The 21,171-nt window shown below is 45.5% G+C and overlaps 4 protein-coding genes across 7 annotated transcripts; 3 read left to right on the top strand and 1 right to left on the bottom strand.

The window, feature by feature from the left end:
• Window positions 1–39: 39 nt before the first annotated feature.
• Window positions 40–3,962, top strand: LOC120898385 (general odorant-binding protein 72). Of its 2 annotated transcripts, none has more exons than XM_040304183.1 (4): window positions 40–419; window positions 3,367–3,445; window positions 3,553–3,753; window positions 3,830–3,962. In XM_040304183.1, exons 1-4 carry the CDS (start codon window positions 342–344, stop codon window positions 3,913–3,915), a joined length of 444 nt encoding a protein of 147 aa, XP_040160117.1. In that variant the 5' UTR covers window positions 40–341; the 3' UTR covers window positions 3,916–3,962. The 2 variants fall into 2 exon arrangements, with proteins under 2 accessions (XP_040160117.1, XP_040160118.1); XM_040304184.1 differs by lacking the exon at window positions 40–419 and adding an exon at window positions 2,767–2,853.
• On the bottom strand, window positions 413–2,820 carry LOC120898383 (ionotropic receptor 21a-like). Its single transcript, XM_040304180.1, has 5 exons — window positions 2,408–2,820; window positions 2,088–2,332; window positions 1,891–2,017; window positions 1,152–1,801; window positions 413–1,065 (listed from the first exon to the last, which is right to left on the bottom strand). Exons 1-5 carry the CDS (start codon window positions 2,793–2,795, stop codon window positions 532–534), a joined length of 1,944 nt encoding a protein of 647 aa, XP_040160114.1. The 5' UTR covers window positions 2,796–2,820; the 3' UTR covers window positions 413–531.
• A 2,680-nt stretch (window positions 3,963–6,642) lies between the features above and the next one.
• LOC120897788 (ionotropic receptor 21a-like) lies at window positions 6,643–9,506 on the top strand. Its single transcript, XM_040302880.1, has 5 exons — window positions 6,643–7,355; window positions 7,431–7,675; window positions 7,746–7,872; window positions 7,962–8,611; window positions 8,698–9,506. Exons 1-5 carry the CDS (start codon window positions 6,971–6,973, stop codon window positions 9,229–9,231), a joined length of 1,941 nt encoding a protein of 646 aa, XP_040158814.1. The 5' UTR covers window positions 6,643–6,970; the 3' UTR covers window positions 9,232–9,506.
• Window positions 9,507–19,495: 9,989 nt separating this feature from the next.
• On the top strand, window positions 19,496–21,171 carry LOC120894387. 3 transcript variants are annotated; one of them, XM_040296921.1, is made up of 3 exons: window positions 19,496–19,967; window positions 20,591–20,881; window positions 20,971–21,171. In XM_040296921.1, exons 2-3 carry the CDS (start codon window positions 20,615–20,617, stop codon window positions 21,088–21,090), a joined length of 387 nt encoding a protein of 128 aa, XP_040152855.1. In that variant the 5' UTR covers window positions 19,496–19,967; window positions 20,591–20,614; the 3' UTR covers window positions 21,091–21,171. The 3 variants fall into 3 exon arrangements, with proteins under 3 accessions (XP_040152855.1, XP_040152856.1, XP_040152854.1); XM_040296922.1 differs by lacking the exon at window positions 19,496–19,967 and adding an exon at window positions 20,277–20,479; XM_040296920.1 differs by lacking the exon at window positions 19,496–19,967 and having other exon boundaries at window positions 20,277–20,881.

Below are 21,171 nucleotides of genomic sequence, written 5' to 3'. Positions count from 1 at the left end.
CAACATGATTAAGCTATCAAAGACAAGCTTCATGCTGACAATCGTTTAATTACCACTTCCGGACGTACCATTTTGTAGTGACGAAGTGTAAAACCGTGAGCGTTGCAAAACTGTTTAAAGTAACTATGGGTGCAGAAAAAAATGCTTCGTGACATTTAAAATGTTCTGTTTGCCATCAAGATACTCTCAGTTTAGTGTCAATCACAATTGAGTGAAAAGTAATCGCAGCAAGCGTGATATCAATTTCTTCCGATCATTGACAGTTCAGTGCAATATTCAGTGTTCGATCTCTATAAAACATGTCATAGTGCTATGCGAAACAATCTCATTTCCGTCCCGAGATGTCTTCCATAACGATATTGGCATCTGTAGTGTGTTGCAGCGTTATCTGCCTTTCATTATTACCGCAGCTAGTACACGTGAGTATTCCCAAATGTGTTTTTACGCTTTCTTTCGATACTTCACCACCTAATATAACAAATCCTGGTGTACCAAGAGCTACGCTCAACCGAAAAGTTGCTCTGCGAGGGTTCAGTAGGCAGTAACGACGGTCGCCGTGCTTACAAACGTGTCATTCCATCGTCGCATCATCACTGTGCCCCAGAGTTCTCCCACAAACACGAGACTAGCGCACAACAACCCATAGCCCAGTATGAAAAATGCACCCAAAAAGTGCCCCAATTCCAATCTTACCGCACCGTCGTCGTGCTGATGCATTCGCGAACGCTCGATGTTTCGCATCACGTCCGTTGGCAGGTATCGAATGGCGGTCCGGATACCGAGATGGTATAGCAGACCCGACTGCTGAACCCGCAGGATGTACTCGTTCAGATTGGACCGCAACGGATTAGTGTTGGTTATCAGTGCCGCACAGTTCTGCGTGTAGACGTAGTCCTTCAGCGGCTGCAAGGTTGTCGAAACTTTCCGATCAAGAAAGTTACTCGGTGCAAAATTACCGTGCTGCGCTTGCTCGATAATAAACCCGCTGCCGCCCATGTGCGCGTATCGGTTCATCTCTTCCGGGCCGGCTGCAATGTAGGTCTTTTGAATTTGCTGTAAGTGAGGCTAGTTGGATGATCGATCTGTCATTAAATAGAAACTGTACCGCAAGGAAACTATTCTAACAACTTCAGCACGAAATTTGCTCTTACCTCAGACGCGTTCCAAATCTCCTCCAAACAGTACGGCGTGGGACCAAACCATTTCATGCCGGTCGCCGCAAAGTCAACGACAGTATCGATCGATTTTTCGTACTTCGGAACCGTCATGACGCTGGCAAGTCCGCCACTGTACAAATTGCTTACCATAAATCCGGCCAGCAGCAACGAGGCAAACAGGCACACGCACGACCATAGGTCAGTTCGAATGGGCGATGATTGTGCTACGAAGAAGCCAACCATCATAAGCACGGCATCGCTCAGCGTAAGCTGCTCAGAAATCAGATCTGATCGACCAGTCCACGGCTGATCGGTTGGAGCGGACAGTAGCAACAATCGAAGACGCACCGTACCCGCCAACCAAGTAGCTATAATGCCAACAAGAAATGTGACCATCACGGCAATCCATAGTGGCCATGAGAAGGAAAGAAACGGGGTACGCCAGTGCGGTAGCAGCTTCGGTTTCGGCACGAGCACGGTCACTCCAGATCGGCTGATGGTGGCGGTATAGGAGGAGAAGTTGTACGGCTTGAACCAAAGGTAAAATGCTCCAAAGGCAATGTCTGTGCGTCGTTCGGCCACACTGCCCATCAGACCAATTCCGGTGCCATTCGGGTAGACATCGCCCCACTCGTCTTCATCCTCTGTGGCGGTTGGGCGAAAGAGAGTAACAATTGATCAGCGCTGGAGCATTGGACCATACACGTGGTCGACGGAGAGATTGAGTAGGTACCTGGGAACACCATAATGTTGCAATTACGACGCTCACAGTACGAAACTAGAAGCTGTAGTTCTGTGCCATCCAACCATATCGATCGCTTGCCTGTCGCGGAATCGAAGGCATTGCCAGTTTCTTGGTCCTGTTGCAAAAGGTCGTTAAGTAAGACAATCAGCATATTTTTCCACTAACCTCACCGCTCATTTACCTACCAGTCGCTCATAGCCCGTAAACGGCAAATAGTTGCACATGGACGTTCGCAACACGTAACCATTCAGATCTCTAGCTTTGTCTGGGAAAAAAGAATGATTCTTCCAACTGGTCCATTTTACCGCGACTAGCTCCATAGCAACGTTCACGCTTCGCTCAAGTACATCTGACATATCGACGACGGTGTTGTAGAGATTAGTAGGCCGTTCCTGCTCATCGTACACTACGATCAGGACGTTCGCCAATTCTGCATGAACGAGAAAAACGTCAATAGTTGTTATCGCACAGTCCGAATGGTTCAACATCAAGTAACACCCCTTACCGCGAAATGCTTCGTGCACTCGCATGCGATCGAATAAGTGCGTTTGGTTTCGCTTCGCTATCAGGAGGATCAAGCTTTTGTCCAACGATCGCTGACGGGCCAAATCGTGCACCGGCATGTAAAGATCGAGAAAACGTTCAGCACCCTGTTCGTCAACCACGAACGCTTGGCAGCCGTTGTCGATTGCGTGGAGCATACTGGTGTTCAATTGATCGTATAGCGACAGCACAATTCTGCTCAATGGTACATCTTGGAGAAAATCATTTCCAACCGTGCAGAAGCTGTAGTATTGCGAGTAATACTTAAGGATCAGAAAACGCATTAACACACTCATCGTCGGAATTGGAACACCACTGTTCAACCCTAGCTGAGCCACTGTCGCTTCCATGCTGTTCTCGGAATCTACACTGAACAAGTCGGTCGAGCGAACTGGAGGAGTTTATCGAGTAACGCTTACGCTCGTCGTATTACGATACTACTTGTTATGGTCGATTGCGTTAATTTAGCGTTTTTGTTTTAATATGTAGTTAGCGTACGACGCGCCATGTAAAAGAAATGTCACAACTACCTATAATAACATAATCAATGCTGATTGCCTACTACAAGAGCGTAGGGAGTCCTTTGCCTTTTTTCACGATACAGTTACGGGTATTCAGGGGTTCAGGACATAGAGACAATCACATTGCATTGTTTAAGGTAGAATCGGTGCAATGCTGGGGCATGATAATTTCAGATGATCCGATAGCATTCTGGCTGCCTATCTTATTAGTGTAGTCAATTATTCAAATTACGGCATGTAGTGACCCAGTTGTTGCAGATTTTTAAACCGCACACAGCTGTGCGTGACCAACAATCATGGCAGTTTGCGTTGTATGCATTAAAAATTTAAACTCGATGATCCGAAGGAATTCAGTGACAATATAATAATTAGTCTATGTTTACATTTCAATCCATTGTAGAGCATCACACAGGAACAGTTGGAGAAAACAGCCCGGACCTTCCGACAGGTTTGCCAGCCGAAGCACAAAATATCGGACGGTACCAATTAATCACGCGACGGTATACGATTCAGTAACCAAAAGCTCATATTTTTTCCATTTCCACATTTTCCATTTCTTCTTTACACACTCTGTACGTTCTTGTAGAAGTAGCAGATGCAGTTAATCGTGGTGTGTTTGCTGATACGAAAGATTTTAAGTGCTATGTGAGTTGTCTGCTGGACATTATGCAGGTGGCGCGGAAGGGAAAGGTGAACTACGAAAAATCGCTCAAACAAATTGACACGATGCTTCCGGACCACATGAAGCCGGCGTTTCGGGCCGGATTAGAAGCGTGCAAATCGGCCGGTATGTTGAGGTGGATCGACTGTTTGTCAAATTGATATTGAAGTTTTATTTTTCGCCATCTTCTGTTCATTTGCAGCCCAAGGAGTTAAGGACCACTGTGAGGCGGCCGCAATACTGTTGCAGTGCTTTTACAAGAACAATCCAAAATTTGTTTTTCCATAGCGGACAATGGATAGAGAAATATATTGTATATTTTATAATTATAGTCATTATGTTGTTTTAATGCTGTTGGTAGATGAGGAAACCTTAAGATGCATCACATTAGATTGAAATTAACTATGTTATAATTTACCAGCAAGACCTTTGCTCAAGACTCTTTGATAAACTTTCGCCGCCTGTTCTAGTGCGGCTTTCTAGAAATGAGCCACAACACTTTATTATTATTAGCACGAGCCCGTTTAATCCTATTTGCTTTAGCTCAGTCGCACGAATGAAACTCATCACTGCATGCGTGCTCCCTCTATTTTGAACTCTCTACTTCGATCCTCTGATCAGCGATCCCGTAACTCACGCACACATCATACGAAAGCCGTCGATTGCTATTTATTTATTTATTTATTTATTTATTACGATACAACTATCTGCATCAGAGGGCTAAATATAGGGAAACTTACTGACTAAAACTTAAAATTAATGATAACAAACAAATACTTAAATCTAACTAGACAAACATATACTAGACAGCAAGCAATTTGTAACACAGCCAACACAAGTAAAATGAAAGAATTAGGATGGGGAAACAAAAAGGGAGTCAAAGAACTGAAGGAAGAGGGGGCGAAGGGATTGAGGGGGAATATGAAAATCAAACACACCAGAGGCACTGTTGAAGCGATGGAGGGATCGAAAAAACGGATCATTGGTGCCATACAGCGTTCTTCTCGACGGGATTTGAAGGAAATCGCGGCGTCGAAGAAAGCGAGCAGGCGCGTACAGCGTAATTCTGTTAAGAAGTGAAGGACAATCAATCTCGTTCCGAAGCAAACCACTGATAAGCAAAGCTTGAGAAGCAGAGCGACGATCATGCAGTGTCATCAATCCAAGCATACGGCATCGGACTTCATAAGGGGGAAGAGAAGCACCCGATTGCCCTAAAAGACGCCTAATGGCAATACGGGTGAATCTGCGTTGAACACTTTCAACCCTTTCAATCCATACCGAGCTGACTGGGCACCACACAGTGCTAGCATATTCTAAAATAGGGCGGACTAAGCTACAGAAAAGGGCTTTAAGGCATATAGGGTCACGCACATCATTTGCCATAGCACAAATCATTCCTAGTACACTATTGGCATGGTTAATGGTACGCTCAATATGATGATTGAATGACAGCTTTGCATCAAGGTGAACCCCAAGATCACGAATGACATTAACACAATTTAATACAACAGAGTTTAGTGAATAATTATGAGACAACACATTTAAGCTCCGAGAGAAAGATATACAAGCACATTTATCGATACACAGGGAGAGAAAGTTAGCAGAACACCAAAAGGAGAAGGAGTCTAACAGACATTGAAGAGAGACACATGAATTAGAGTCAGTGATAGGACAAAATATTTTTAAATCATCTGCAAACATAAGGAAGGAATCGGATGGAAGAACAGAGCACACATCATTGACAAATAAAATAAAAAGTAAAGGACTCAAGACACTACCCTGGGGTATACCCGACGAACAATGAAACTCATAAGAAAAACCGTCATTCAATTTAACACAGCAAAAACGATTCGATAGAAATAATTGTAGCCATTCAAGAAAGAAAGGAGAGAAGCCAAGTTTCTTGAATTTAGGAATGAGCAGAGAATGGGGGATTTTATCAAACGCAGCTTTGAAATCGGTATACACAGCATCAACCTGCATGCCAGAGTCCAGATTTAAGAGTGCTGAGGAAACAAATTCCATAAGATTAGTAGTGGTGGAGCGGCCAGCCATAAAGCCATGTTGATTTGGAATGATCCACGATTTCACCATTTCCATTAGAGGTAAACGAATAACAGATTCAAAGACTTTGCTGAACGCCGATAAAATAGATATGCCACGATAATTAGAGACGCAACCACAATCACCCTTTTTAAAAACTGGCCTTATCCATGCTTGTTTCCAAATATTCGGAAAAGTAGCCGTGGACAAAGAAAGATTAAAAAGGAAAGAAACAGGAAGGGCTAGTGCTTCACGACAATGAAAGAGTAAAGCAGCATTCAGCTATTGCTGAATAGTCAGGTGGATAGAATGACTAAGTTAGGCTAACAGTTCGTACCCTTGAGTTGCCGCTAGACATTTTCATCGAAAGTCCAAGAGACATGGTAACCGTTCAAATAGACATAGAGCGCCAACGTCGCGCGCGACGAAAAATAGCTCAAAACTTCACTCCGTGTAGATCAAAGTAGCTCATTTGACTCAGTCAACCAACTTGTTTTACATTTGAAAACACACAAAAATAGGTTAAAATGTGTTCAAATCTATTTTTTGCGTTTGGCATTAACCTATCTTATACACAAACTAGATATTCGATTATTATGAGTCGTATACCGTCGTGTGATTAATTGGTACCGTCCGATATTTTGTGCTTCGGCTGGCAAACCTGTCGGAAGGTACGGGCTGTTTTCTCCAACTGTTCCTGTGTGATGCTCTACAATGGATTGAAATGTAAACATAGACTAATTATTATATTGTCACTGAATTCCTTCGGATCAACGAGTTTAAATTTTTAATGCATACAACGCAAACTGCCATGATTGCTGGTCACGCACAGCTGTGTGCGGTTTAAAAATCTGCAACAACTGGGTGCCAGAAAAATCTGCAACACTACATGCCGTAATTTGAATAATTGACTACACTAATAAGATAGGCAGCCAGAATGCTATCGGATCATCTGAAATTATCATGCCCCAGCATTGCACCGATTCTACCTTAAACAATGCAATGTGATTGTCTCTATGTCCTGAACCCCTGAATACCCGTAACTGTATCGTGAAAAAAGGCAAAGGACTCCCTGCGCTCTTGTAGTAGGCAATCAGCATTGATTATGTTATTATAGGTAGTTGTGACATTTCTTTTACATGGCGCGTCGTACGCTAACTACATATTAAAACAAAAACGCTAAAATAACGCAATCGACCATAACAAGTAGTATCGTAATACGACTAGCGTAAGCGTTACTCGAAAAACTCCACCAGTTCGCTCGACCGACTGGTACAGTGTAGATTCCGAGCACAGCATGGAAGCGACAGTGGCTCAGCTAGGGCTGAACAGTAGTGCAATTCCGACGATGAGTGTGTTGATGCGTTTTCTGATCCTTAAGTATTATTCGCAATACTACAGCTTCTGCACGGTTGGAAATGATTTTCTCCAAGATGTACCATTGAGCAGAATTGTGCTGTCGCTATACGATCAATTGAACACCAGTATGCTCCACGCAATCGACAACGGCTGCCAAGCGTTCGTGGTTGACGAACAGGGTGCTGAACGTTTTCTCGATCTTTACATGCCGGTGCACGATTTGGCCCGTCAGCGATCGTTGGACAAAAGCTTGATCCTCCTGATAGCGAAGCGAAACCAAACGCACTTATTCGATCGCATGCGAGTGCACGAAGCATTTCGCGGTAAGGGGTGTTACTTGATGTTGAACCATTCGGACTGTGCGATAACAACTATTGACGTTTTTCTCGTTCATGCAGAATTGGCGAACGTCCTGATCGTAGTGTACGATGAGCAGGAACGGCCTACTGATCTCTACAACACCGACGTCGATATGTCAGATGTACTTGAGCGAAGCGTGAACGTTGCTATGGAGCTAGTCGCGGTAAAATGGACCAGTTGGAAGAATCACTCTTTTTTCCCAGACAAAGCCAGAGATCTGAATGGTTACATGTTGCGAACGTCCATGTGCAACTATTTGCCGTTTACGGGCTATGAGCGACTGGTAGGTAAATGAGCGGTGAGGTTAGTGGAAAAATATGCTGATTGTCTTACTTAACGACCTTTTGCAACAGGACCAAGAAACTGGCAATGCCTTCGATTCCGCGACAGGCAAGCGATCGATATGGTTGGATGGCACAGAACTACAGCTCCTAGTTTCGTACTGTGAGCGTCGTAATTGCAACATTATGGTGTTCCCAGGTACCTACTCAACCTCTCCGTCGACCACGTGTATGGTCCAATGCTCCAGCGCTGATCAATTGTTACTCTCTTTCGCCCAACCGCCACAGAGGATGAAGACGAGTGGGGCGATGTCTACCCGAATGGCACCGGAATTGGTCTGATGGGCAGTGTGGCCGAACGACGCACAGACATTGCCTTTGGAGCATTTTACCTTTGGTTCAAGCCGTACAACTTCTCCTCCTATACCGCCACCATCAGCCGATCTGGAGTGACCGTGCTCGTGCCGAAACCGAAGCTGCTACCGCACTGGCGTACCCCGTTTCTTTCCTTCTCATGGCCACTATGGATTGCCGTGATGGTCACATTTCTTGTCGGCATTATAGCTACTTGGTTGGCGGGTACGGTGCGTCTTCGATTGTTGCTACTGTCCGCTCCAACCGATCAGCCGTGGACTGGTCGATCAGATCTGATTTCTGAGCAGCTTACGCTGAGCGATGCCGTGCTTATGATGGTTGGCTTCTTCGTAGCACAATCATCGCCCATTCGAACTGACCTATGGTCGTGCGTGTGCCTGTTTGCCTCGTTGCTGCTGGCCGGATTTATGGTAAGCAATTTGTACAGTGGCGGACTTGCCAGCGTCATGACGGTTCCGAAGTACGAAAAATCGATCGATACTGTCGTTGACTTTGCGGCGACCGGCATGAAATGGTTTGGTCCCACGCCGTACTGTTTGGAGGAGATTTGGAACGCGTCTGAGGTAAGAGCAAATTTCGTGCTGAAGTTGTTAGAATAGTTTCCTTGCGGTACAGTTTCTATTTAATGACAGATCGATCATCCAACTAGCCTCACTTACAGCAAATTCAAAAGACCTACATTGCAGCCGGCCCGGAAGAGATGAACCGATACGCGCACATGGGCGGCAGCGGGTTTATTATCGAGCAAGCGCAGCACGGTAATTTTGCACCGAGTAACTTTCTTGATCGGCAAGTTTCGACAACCTTGCAGCCGCTGAAGGACTACGTCTACACGCAGAACTGTGCGGCACTGATAACCAACACTAATCCGTTGCGGTCCAATCTGAACGAGTACATCCTGCGGGTTCAGCAGTCGGGTCTGCTATACCATCTCGGTATCCGGACCGCCATTCGATACCTGCCAACGGACGTGATGCGAAACATCGAGCGTTCGCGAATGCATCAGCACGACGACGGTGCGGTAAGATTGGAATTGGGGCACTTTTTGGGTGCATTTTTCATACTGGGCTATGGGTTGTTGTGCGCTAGTCTCGTGTTTGTGGGAGAACTCTGGGGCACAGTGATGATGCGACGATGGAATGACACGTTTGTAAGCACGGCGACCGTCGTTACTGCCTACTGAACCCTCGCAGAGCATCTTTTCGGTTGAGCGTAGCTCTTGGTACACCAGGATTTGTTATATTAGGTGGTGAAGTATCGAAATAAAGCGTAAAAACACATTTGGGAATACTCACGTAATAATGAAAGGCAGATAACGCTGCAACACACTACAGATGCCAGTGTGGTATATTGCTGAACTGCAATAATTATGTTTCGATCGTGGTTCGACGATGCAACCCACTCCATTGCTAGGTTGCATTTTCAGAGCCCTTCCCTTCTCTATCCTCTCCATCATAAACTGATGAAATTGATTGAAACAGAAATTAAATTCATTCGTTATTCAGCAACCAAACGTTCTTTTTCCGCCGTCCGAAGCATAACAAGCGTACCATGCTATTCTGATCTGATCGGCACATACGAAACGTACCGATCGCGCGATCGCTGACCTTCATGTAAATCGCATACACACACTTTGACCTAAGATCGTTGTGCGTCATCGGCGACGATCTACGGGACAATTACGGTGGCTACTTGTCTCGGTTGGAGAAGAATTTCATCAAAAGGCCCAAAGCTCTCTGGAGTTTTCGTAAGAAACACAATAGTACAAATGTGACACCTAAATCGATTTACCACAATGACCGAGCTGGTTCAACTGCTTCAGATATTTGTGATATATTTGCGTGTAGATTCGAGGAGGCATACACAATCTCAACTACTGACGACAATATTATCACCAACGCTTTAATTAATACTCCTAATGATGTCATCGACCTTAATTTAACTAATATATCGCAAGAATCTGTTCTAAATGTGCTCAAAGCAGTCAAGCCCAAAGCTAGTCCTGGCCCAGATGGTATTCCTGCCATCATTCTCAGCCGATGCTGTGAGTCCATTGCGCCGATCTTCGCCAAAATTTTTAATTTTTCGCTGCAACAAGGAGAATTCCCCTCTATTTGGAAGAGTTCATGGATTGTCCCCATATTTAAAAAAGGTGACAAGGAAGATGCAGCCAACTATAGAGGCATAACATCACTCAGTGCTGGAGCCAAAGTTTTTGAGAAAGTGATCCAAACAAGTTTACTCACGGCTTCATATCACTATATTAGCCCTCAACAACACGGTTTCGTTCCAAAGCGGTCGACGATTACTAACCTTGTTGACTTTACATCACAATGTCTCCGTAACATGGATAGCAGGATTCAAACAGATGCAGTTTATATGGATTTTGTTGTGTTCTAACACTTGTGTTTATTTAGACACTTATACAACGTACATAATAAATAAAACATAAATGAAACAATCACAATAAAACGTATACTGTACGGTGGCCGCGCACCAGCCGCACCGAGCGCCCCTGCCGAGAGCTCCTCCTCGATCGGCTCGCTAACACACTCTGCCTGTATGGCGCTCGGCACACACTAAGCCTTGCGCTGCTTAGTGTGTACGTGTACACTGTCGTCCTCCTGGACGTTGACCGGTGGCAGCGCAACTGCCACGGCAAGTCCAGGGGTCGGCACGGCTGCCCACAACATCTCCCCCTTTTAATACCGAAGGGCTCGAACCGACGCGGGGGTATTCCACTAAGGGAATACCGGCGTGGTGAACCCTTCCGGCCGATGCTGCCAAGATGTGGGGACCCCGATGTTGGTGCGCTGAGCAGCGCTTGCTGCTGCTCTCGGGCCACACCGCGATGGCGATAACGCGGCGGTGATGCTGCTGCTGTGCCGCTCCCTGGGACGGCGGCGATGGTGTGACGGCGATGATGATGACGATGATGCTAACGATGATGATGATGATGATGATGCCGCGATGATGAAGGTGCCGCGATGATGATGATGCCGCGATGATGATGATGATGATGGTGATGATCCTTGCCCCAGGGCAGCAGCGATGTATTTTTCCCGATGACGGGCGGCAGAGATGAAAATACTCGGGCGGCATGGTTCCTCGCCCTCCTACGATGCTTTGGCTCATCGCCCTTCTTTTGTACTGTGGCTGCAGTCGGGGCGCAATTGGCGACGCCCGTTCGACTGCAGCCGGGACGGCATGCTACCTCGTCCCCTCTAGACACTGTGGCTGTAGCCGAGGCGCAATTGGCGACGCCTGTTCAACTACAGCCAGCGCGAAATATGATTTCGCCCTTCCGGACACTGTGCTGCAGCCAGGGTGACATATGTCCTTACCCATCTGGAAACGGTGGCTGCAGCTGGGGCGGCATGGCACCTCGCCCGTCCGTGTGTTTATTTAGACAGTTATACAACGTACATAATAAATAAAACATAAATGAAACAATCACAATAAAACGTATACTGTACGGTGGCCGCGGACCAGCCGCACCGAGCGCCCCTGCCGAGAGCTCCTCCTCGATCGGCTCGCTAACACACTCTGCCTGTATGGCGCTCGGCACACACTAAGCCTTGCGCTGCTTAGTGTGTGCGACAGTGTGCGTGTACACTGTCGTCCTCCTGGACGTTGACCGGTGGCAGCGCAACTGCCACGGCAAGTCCAGGGGTCGGCACGGCTGCCCACAACAGATTTAAAGGCTGCTTTTGATAGCATCAATCACAACATCCTTTTAGCCAAGATGAATAAGTTGGGACTTGGGCGAAATTTAATATGATGGTTAGAATCGTACCTTGTCAATCGATCGTATGCTGTATCTTTCTCACGGTGCCATTCAAGGTCTTTCATTGCACCATCTGGTGTGCCACAAGGTAGCAACCTGGGTCCACTACTGTTCGTACTGTTCATCAACGACCTATCGTATGTAGTACCAGCAGCGAATCATTTAATGTATGCAAATGACATTAAAATCTACATGACGATAAAAAATGACACAGACCACTCTGAGCTACAACAATACCTTCTCGATTTTCACCAATGGTGCAATCGAAACCGCCTGAGCCTCTGCATTGAAAAATGCCGAGTCATTTCATTCACACGAGCACGAGAAATTAAGAACACCAGCTACACAGTTAACGGTTTACCAATAGAACGCACTAATGCTATGAAGGATCTCGGAGTCATACTTGATTCAAAGCTGTCATTTGACCAGCAAACAGAGGAGGTGATTACCCGAGGTAATCAATTGCTTGGCATGTTGTTTCGGATAACAAGAGATTTCAAAGACCCAGTCTGCATCAAAGCGTTATACTGTGGTATTATCCGCCCGGTACTCGAATACGCCTGTGTCGTCTGGAAGCCCTCAACCCAAAGACTTTCTGAGAGAATGGAATCGATACAGCGTCGCTTATCCCGATACGCAACACGCTTGTTACCTTGGCCACCTGGCAGTCAGTTACCACCTTATGAATCGCGACTTCTGCTCCTCGGACTGCAACCGCTCCACATCCGACGCCGTACCGCACAACAACTATTTGTGGCTGGTTTACTGCAAAGTAACATCGACTGTCCTTCCCTACTCCAGCAGCAGCAACTTTTACGCGCCTGCTGTTCAGCTTCGCTCTCGTCCGTTACTTGCCCTGAACCGTAGTCGAACTGGATATGGATCTAGAGACCCCCTCAACTCCATGATTAGGGTGTTTAACGAAGTTCGTCATTTGTTTGATTTTGGAACCTCAGTGCAATCCCTTAAAAACTGCCTTAGAAGCGAATTATTAAGATGATCTTACTACTTATTTTAAACTAATATTAGACTTAAGAACATTCACACGGATCCATTGTTATCCATTGAACGAGTAATAAACAATTAAACAAACAATTAAACAATAAGGGCCATAACATGTCCTTACTTTTATTGGAGCAGTTACCCATCAAGTTACCCGTATGCAATTAAAAAAATGGACTATTTTCGGCTGAGTGTACAAAAAAAAAATCTAAAAGAGAAAATTTCTTTCCATAAACATCCCTTGAAAGTTAATTATTCAATCTTACTAGCAAAAATTAATCAACGGCCTTACGAAGTGCCTTGTCTTATAGTGCCAATATATTGTAGATTACGGAACAGGCTTTCCCGACGTTAACAAACTGCCGCACGGTTTCCGTTTTAGACGCTACGTGGCGCCTTTCTTTGATCTCGGTTCCATTCAGGTCTCGTAGTTCTTTAGGTTTAACAATTTCAGCAATCTGAAGAACTCACAGATCGATTTCCCCGTTTATATTCCTGCAATCCACCAATCTTTGTCCGTGTTGCGTTGATCCGGTTTTCTAGACGTCGCATCCAGGCGGGCTTTTCAGCCTTGGAGCATGGTCGACCTTCGCTGTCTCCTTGCGGATAGGTCCGCAATCATAGCGTTCGTACAACAGCCACCGCAGCCGAATACACAATTAACTACAGATCCTCAATGCTCCCCACGCTATCCAAATACTGAGGTAGAACATCTTGGTTTATGATGCTTACTGCAGTTTTCAGGCAGAATAATAATGCAGTTTTGGTAGTCGGTGACGAGACAAGGGGTCTGTCCCATGGAATTGTGTAACAGCTGTGGCCATCTGGAAGGTTAATTCGTTTCGTAACTGTCGGTATTGGGTATCCACTGACAATCCTGGAGCGGTGGGTTCATCCAAATCACGATCCTCACTCGCCCTTGATGTATTTTGGTCTATTGTATTAAGTCCAGCAGAAATACTACTCGACTCGCGCGAGCCTGCCCTCCAAATTCCCTCCGCACCTCCAGCTTGATGAACTCCAGTTCCTCAGGCGAGATAATAGCTCGCTGCCGTATATACAACTTGTTCAGGTCAAGCTGGTGCGCAAACCGAGGAAAACGGTCATTTAACATACCCAGCATCTTCGCTCTGCCGGGCATGTCCGTCTCCATCCTCGTGCAAACATAGTAGCAACGGATCACGTAATTTTTCATTTTTCTCGTCTACATAATCCGCTGCCGTCGGCCTCCTGCCAAAGTGAGTGACTGTTGTCTATCAGCCACAGCAACATTAGCAGATGCAGCATTGCCTTGGTGATTTACAGGGTTTACCAGCATAATAAACAACTGTCCACTTGTTTAAAACAATAGTCGTTTTGAATAGACACCGCTGTCTACCACTTGCTCACACGTCAGATGGTGTAAGCTACTCTGTCCAATTCAATAACACAATTTTCGCCTTCGAGTAGCAACTGTCAGATCCGGCATTGTTTGTTTTGTTTTGACAAATTTGGCAAAGTTTTGGCAAAAACAAAACATTTTCAAACACTTTTCTTTTATTCAAGAAATATGCAGTATAAACCATACATTTCAATAAATCAAAACATTAATTTTGTTAATTATTCAACAACCACAAGAAACCGTGCCGAATCCGACCGTTGTGCAATCGAAGGCGAAAATTGTGTTAGAACACAGAACACAGAGCAGAACGCTGTGTTTAACCATCAAAGAAAACCCGTTACAAAAGCCACAAGCACACATCATACACAGACAAAAATTTAAAAGCAGTCGTGTGTTGATCGTGGTCCAGTTCAGACGTGTCCGTACTACGCTCCCCTCTCTGAAAACAAAAAAACACCAACAGCCGCAATACCGTATGTGTATGAGAATTTCTCACTGAGAAAGTGTGTGCAGGGACTTTCCAAAAATCAGTTTCAGCACGGCAACGAATACAAACGTGTGTGAACGTGTTTTTCTGGGTTGACTGTAGTTTGCAGGTGGCCTGTTTTTTGTCTCTCCTCTCATTTCTGGGGGAAAAAACGAACAGCTGGTGCTTAGTGCAGAGGTGATGGGGCCCCCAAATCCAAGGGAAAATAGAAACCCATTAATGTCGATATGGATGGACCGTACCGGTAATTCGGGCATACTGAAATATTTGGTCATGAGTCTAGTAGATGCTAAAACCTTCCCAAAAACCCCTTTTGTAAATGGAAAAAAGTATCGAAAACATGATTGGAAATTTCCTACCAGCAATCAAAATAGAAAACGGCTCTAAAGTACTGATAAAGACCCGCTCCGCTAAACAGTTTGAAAAAATACAAAAAATGACACAACTTATTGATGGCACCAAAGTCTCATTTGTACCGCACGCAACGATGAATTCGGTTCAATGTGTAATTTATGCCCCGGAATTATCCAGAATGCCCGATAGCGATATCATGGAAGAACTAAAAGAACAGAATGTAGTGGAGGTTCAGCGCTTTATACGAAAAACAAACCAAATGATCACACCAACAAACTCTTTTCTTCGAGCTCGAAGCCTCGGCTCGAGCTGCGGCGAAGTTGCTGTATCGCCGATTATGCACTGAGCTCGAGCCGGGGCGGTATTGCTCGTCGCCGATGGATCCTTGTTGTGCTGCCGAGGAGGAATGTTACGTCGCCGTTAAGTGAGCATCACCATTCCTATACTGAAACCAGGAAAGGATCCAACCGACCAAAACAGCTATCGACCTATCTCATTACTAAACTGCATCAGTAAAATCCTTGAGCGAATGATAAACAGGCGTATAATGCATGAGCTGGAATCAAGAAAACTCTTGAGTATAGACCAGCACGCTTTCAGGACTGGCAGAGGTACTGCAACATACTTTGCTGCACTGGAAGGTTTTCTGATCGCAGCTCAAGAGAAAAAACAAGTGACAAACTGTGCAGTTATTGATCTATCCAAAGCGTTTGATCGCACTTGGAGATGGTCTATTCTTCAACAGCTCAAAAAATGGGGTTTTGGGGGGCGCCTCACAGCATTCATCCAGGACTTCCTCAATGATAGGTTCTTCCAAACTAGGGTTGGAAGTACAGTCTCAAATTTCAAGTTGATGGAAAACGGTGTACCACAAGGTGCCATCCTCTCGCCAACGCTTTTTCTGGTTAGCATAGAATCCTTACTCCACTGTATTCCCAAACATACCCAAATATTCATATACGCTGACGACATAATCCTTGATACTTCCTCAGGCTGCTGCAGAACAGCGAAAAAAAAAAAATTATAGAGAGCATGAGAAGGATCAACCAGTGGAAAAAACGTTCCGGACATGACCTTAATCTAAACAAGTGCCACGTACTACACATTTCACGTCCATCAAACAGCAATTGAAAAGCAATTGAATCCAAAAACTCCGATAAAGATAAACAAAACAAAAAATAAATATTCTTAACTTACTCCGCATGATTTCCTGTTGCTCTTCCCACCCCTCCCGTTCCACCATGCTTAAAATCATCAAATCCTGGCTTCTTCCAAAAATATTCTATGGTATTCAACTAGCATCCTTACAAAAGTCACGTTTTATCAAAGCTTTAGGACCAATATACCATACAGCTCTGAGATATACTACCGGAGCTTTTAAATCAAGTCTGATTGAATCGATCATATGCGAAAGCGGACAGCTTCCATCGATCACCTAACAACACTAAACATGTGTAAACCTTGCAGATGAGAAAATGTAAACCTTGAGCGTGATATAGACCTGGTCGATGACAGCTGTCACCGGCAGACGAGACGAAATAAAGAAGAGCAACTCGAAGGAAGCAAAAAATCCAAGTGTGCTAAATTTATTGGATTTTATACATGTTTATGTTTATGTTTATGTTTATGTTTATGTTTATTTGTCTATCGATGGACAATAATGCCCTCTCGAACCATTTTAGCAATGTTTTACAATGAGTTCTTTACAATGGATAACAATAACATAGAACATAAAAATGTGCACTATGGAACCAAATTTAACACAGAAACACGATCATTAAACTCAGTTGGCAAAATCCTCGGCTCAAAAGCGTCGCTGACTGCGTTGAAAGCACGGCACATAAGTAGGAACGGGTCAGAGGAGCCAAATTGCGTTCTACGGTCGTCGAGGGCCAACATTGCGCGAGTCCGGAGCGGCCTGGCCGGAACGTACAGGTTGATGGCAGCCAGTAGTGACGGAGGTATTGACCGTCGAGAAGTCCCGTGATGAACGACAACCTGGCTTTTCGTATTCGCTCACTTAGGGTGGGTAGCCCGAGTAGTAAACACCTAGTCCGGTAATCGAGCCTTTGGTTCCATGAGCGAAGTGCAAATCGTGAAATTTTGCGCTGGATTGATTCCAATCGAGCTAACGGACGCGCTGCAGTTGGCCACCATACGATATTTGCATATTCCATCAACGACCGGATAAGTGAGCAATAGAGCGCCTTGGTGCAAGGTATATCGTTAAGCTCGCGAGTCATATTGATAACTAGTCCTAGCATTCTATTGCTGGTGGCTACTACGTGATCCAGCTGATCCTTAAATGATAGTTTTGTATCGAGCAAAACACCTAGATCCTTAACACATAGTTTTCGCACCAAGGACTGTCCATCAAGCGCATATTCATACAATGATGGGCAGCGAGAACGACTGAAAGTGATGACTTCACATTTATGTGTGCATAGGGATAAAGCATTAAGGTTGCACCAACACTGGAACTCATGCAAGGAAGTTTGCAGTCGGGCGTGGTCTTCTGGTTCACGAATAACACGAAAAATTTTCGCGTCATCTGCGTACAGTAGATGATTATCAGCCGGAAGGATCAATGTCGCGTCGTTGATGAAAAGAAGGAACAGCAAAGGACCCAGGTTGCTGCCCTGCGGGACTCCAGAAGATGCATGTACTGGACTTGACATGTACGGGCCTAACTTCACAGAATATTGACGATCTGTAAGGTACGATCTAAGCCACATTATCATAGGGTTTGGGAGACCAAGTAAGTCGAGTTTCGCTAGCAAGATGGAGTGCGATACACTGTCGAATGCTGCCTTGATATCCGTATAAATAGCATCTAGTTGTAAACCGTTATCGATAGATTTATGGCATTTGCTAACAAATTCTAGTAGATTAGTCGTTGTAGATCGCCTGGGTACAAAACCATGTTGATTCACACTAATATAGTTGCAGGCCGAGGCCAACAATGGCTCGTAGATTAGCATTTCGAACACCTTTGCACACACGCTGAGAGAGGTTATGCCACGATAGTTTACAGCATCATTCTTACAGCCCTTCTTGTAGATGGGTGTCATCCAGGAAGATTTCCAAGTGGCAGGAAAGGTTCCACACCCCAGGGACTCCTTAAAAATCTTCATCAGCGAGGGAGCAAGCGCAGAAGCACACCACTTTAGGATAACGGCCGGTATACCATCTGGGCCAGGGTTATATGAGGATTTGACACGTTTGATGGCAGAGATGATCGTATCGACAGTGATGACTAGTAGCATAGGGAGCAGTGCACCAACAGGTGTGTTAGAGAGAGCATCGGCCACATCTTCTGGACCAGTAGTTTGAGAAGCGAAGTTGTCCTTGAAGCGCAAGGCAAACAATTTACACATTTCTGGCAGGGAACAGGCACTGTCACCGTCATAACGTATAATGCTTGGTAGCCCAGCAGATTTTCTTTTTTGTCCATATAACTCCAAAAGCGCCTAGGGTACTTGCAGAGGGAACGTGCAGTTTGTTTCAAATAACTTCGGTGACAGGATCTATTATATCGGCGATAGAGAGAATGAACTCTGTTGTAATAAAGACGTGACGTGCTGTTTCGTTCTGCTCGTTGATCAGAATAGGCTTTTCTTTTTTTAATGCATTTAGTGTGCGATCAGCCCATGGTGCTCCACGACGAGGAATTTTAACAGGAGTGCATTCACATATAGCAGACCTCATGAACTCACAAAAAGCCTCTGTGGCATCGTCAATGGTTGAATAGTCCGAACAGTTAAAAGAATTGTCAAAAGATAAAATCAATCGCTCCAATTTTGGAAGGTCAACACGAGCATAATTCAGCCTTTTATCAGCATCAATGGCTGTAGCGATCGTAACTGGGGCTACGTTGTCCAAGTCAAAGTCAAGCGGAGGGTGGTGTTCGTCGATAGTAGTAAGGGGATATTCACAGACACGTATTGAAGAACATGTAGATGCAGCTGGCCAATTTGCGTAAATTAGGTCAAGTATTCGCCCCGATGAGTTAGTATTGGAGTTAAGCTGGTATAGTCCACTCTGATGCAAACCATCAACGAACTGGACACTGCGCGTGGAGCGTGCATGAGGCTCATAGAAATCAAAAGCAGCTCCATTTTCCTCTGAAGCCGATGTCCAGGATAGCGTAGACTGGTTGAAATCACCAATAAGCATGAACCTGTCTCTCGGACCAAGAGTAGTGCTGATATTAGCAACGAAGTCGATCAATGCACTTATTTTCTCTTCATTCATGCTATGGTTAGGAGGCAGGTAGGCAGCGGCAATAAACAAACGGTGGTCGCATAACTGAATACATACGCAAGTGAGTTCTAACAGTTGCGGCAACGTAGGAAGCACATAAGAGAGAAGAGAAACGTTGCATGCAATTAAAACACCACCCCCACAAGAGTGAGAGCTGTTAGTGGCATCCCGGTCGCATCGGTAAACACGATACTCATCTCCTAGGAGGAGGGCGGTGGGAATACAGGGATCGAGCCAAGTTTCAGTGAGTACCAATACATCGTATTCCGTCTCAAGAACCGACAAACGGAACTCATCGGCTTTAGAACGCAGGCCACGCACATTCTGATAGTACACAGTGATACAAGCCGCTCGATCAGTGGGTGCTTGTTGCATAGTGTTAGTAGGCGCTGTGGTGTTGCAATTGAGCGAGCTTATCGTAGAAGGTGAGTGTATTGTGTTTGTTGTCGAAGGATTTGCTCGAGCCGTATGCGCAAAATATGGGTGCGCTGCTGTAGTGCGGTTACTTCGGAAAAAATTGAACCAGTGTAGTTTGAAGTGTTTTTGAACGTGACGTGGACGGAAGAGTGGGTGAAGGGAGAGTGCAGTTCATATCGGTTGGTGATTGTTCGGTTTGTGTTCGTGCGGGTTCATGGATATGTGCAGGTGAGTACGGATTATTGTGGGGATTATTGCGTTGGGTACAAGGCTGCTGTGGTGCCGGTGAGTGCTGAGTGCGAGGCTGTAGTGGTGCCGGTGTCTGCTGATTACGGGGTTGTTGCGGTATCGGTGTGTAAGTGTTCGTGTGTTGTGTTCGTGAATGTAGAGATCGCGGCGGGAGCGAGATGAACTCACGCACACCGAGCCCGACCGGCCAGGAAGCTGCGTTATGTGCCTTACTACGAAGGGCAGCAGGGATTCTGACCTTGAACGATACAGCACTCAATGGAAAAGCTAGGAACCGTTCCTGCTTTTAGCAGACTAAAAGCAATTGCGTCTGCAGTGTCCAACTGCAAACACACCAACGAGACAACTTGCTCTATGGTGACGGACGCAGCCAACCTTGAAAGATGCAGCCATAAATAATCGGTTCTTGGTGTCTGTGAAACAGTTGGTATTGAAGCGGAGGTTGTATTAGTACCTGTGATTATTGGTGGTAGTGAAGGACGATCGATCCGGTGAGTGTTGTTTGTATTTGTGACGTTTGAGATTGCTGCACTGTCAACAAACACGGCATCTGAGGATGCAACTGCATCACGAAATAATCTTCGTCTTTTTCCGTTTGGTAGTGCATCTGGGAGCAATTGATTGCTATGTTGCAAGGATGCCGAATGGGCCGTGGCGATTCCGGCAAAGCCATCCCGAATCTCCTGTATTACCGGTGGGACCAAGCTAGCCTTCATGGCATCAACAGCAGCTGTGAGGGCTGCCTGAAACCCAACCTGCATACCCATGCCCTTGATCGCCTTGCTACGCGGATTCCCGATGGCGTTAGTACACCCAATGCAACTCCAGTGCAGGGAAGCCATTCGTTTCACTTCGTCGATGACCGATATAGGCACCTTAGTGCACGCCAGATGGTATGTACCCTCACAATATAGGCACGTAATTGACCCTTCAACCGGGCCCAGTGCTTCAGAACATGCATAACACACATCCTCCATTTTAGATGCCGCTGCAGATGAACGTCGAAGGGGCCACAAATAAAAGCCAAATATATCGCGAACACGGTGGTTTTCGTCAGGAACACGATGGCAGGGTCACGAGACTACACTCATGGACACACTAAAACTTGTGTTGATTATAGCAAAACCAGATTACACCAATAAAATAGCGGATAAATGCAGAGCGATAGCAGTAGACACGCTAT

This window comes from Anopheles arabiensis, chromosome 2, assembly GCF_016920715.1.
Source record: "Anopheles arabiensis isolate DONGOLA chromosome 2, AaraD3, whole genome shotgun sequence".
NCBI classification, from domain to species: Eukaryota; Metazoa; Arthropoda; class Insecta; order Diptera; family Culicidae; genus Anopheles; species Anopheles arabiensis.
The sequence above is the reverse complement of the archived record's forward strand: the minus strand, read 5'-3'. Positions and strand labels throughout refer to the sequence as shown.

Bases quoted from the DNA above. Each gene is read 5' to 3' on its own strand.
- LOC120898385 (XM_040304183.1), top strand. From the start codon at position 342: ATGTCTTCCATAACGATATTGGCATCTGTAGTGTGTTGCAGCGTTATC. The intron at 3,446-3,552 runs GTACCAATTAAT...ACGTTCTTGTAG, and splicing joins GAAGCACAAAATATCGGACG to AAGTAGCAGATGCAGTTAAT. The intron at 3,754-3,829 runs GTATGTTGAGGT...GTTCATTTGCAG, and splicing joins AGAAGCGTGCAAATCGGCCG to CCCAAGGAGTTAAGGACCAC.
- LOC120894387 (XM_040296921.1), top strand. From the start codon at position 20,615: ATGTTGCAAGGATGCCGAATGGGCCGTGGCGATTCCGGCAAAGCCATC. The intron at 20,882-20,970 runs GTATGTACCCTC...CCTCCATTTTAG, and splicing joins ACCTTAGTGCACGCCAGATG to ATGCCGCTGCAGATGAACGT.
- LOC120897788 (XM_040302880.1), top strand. From the start codon at position 6,971: ATGGAAGCGACAGTGGCTCAGCTAGGGCTGAACAGTAGTGCAATTCCG. The intron at 7,356-7,430 runs GTAAGGGGTGTT...TCGTTCATGCAG, and splicing joins AGTGCACGAAGCATTTCGCG to AATTGGCGAACGTCCTGATC. The intron at 7,873-7,961 runs GTACCTACTCAA...CAACCGCCACAG, and splicing joins CAACATTATGGTGTTCCCAG to AGGATGAAGACGAGTGGGGC.
- LOC120898383 (XM_040304180.1), bottom strand. From the start codon at position 2,795: ATGGAAGCGACAGTGGCTCAGCTAGGGTTGAACAGTGGTGTTCCAATT. The intron at 2,333-2,407 runs GTAAGGGGTGTT...TCGTTCATGCAG, and splicing joins AGTGCACGAAGCATTTCGCG to AATTGGCGAACGTCCTGATC. The intron at 1,802-1,890 runs GTACCTACTCAA...CAACCGCCACAG, and splicing joins CAACATTATGGTGTTCCCAG to AGGATGAAGACGAGTGGGGC.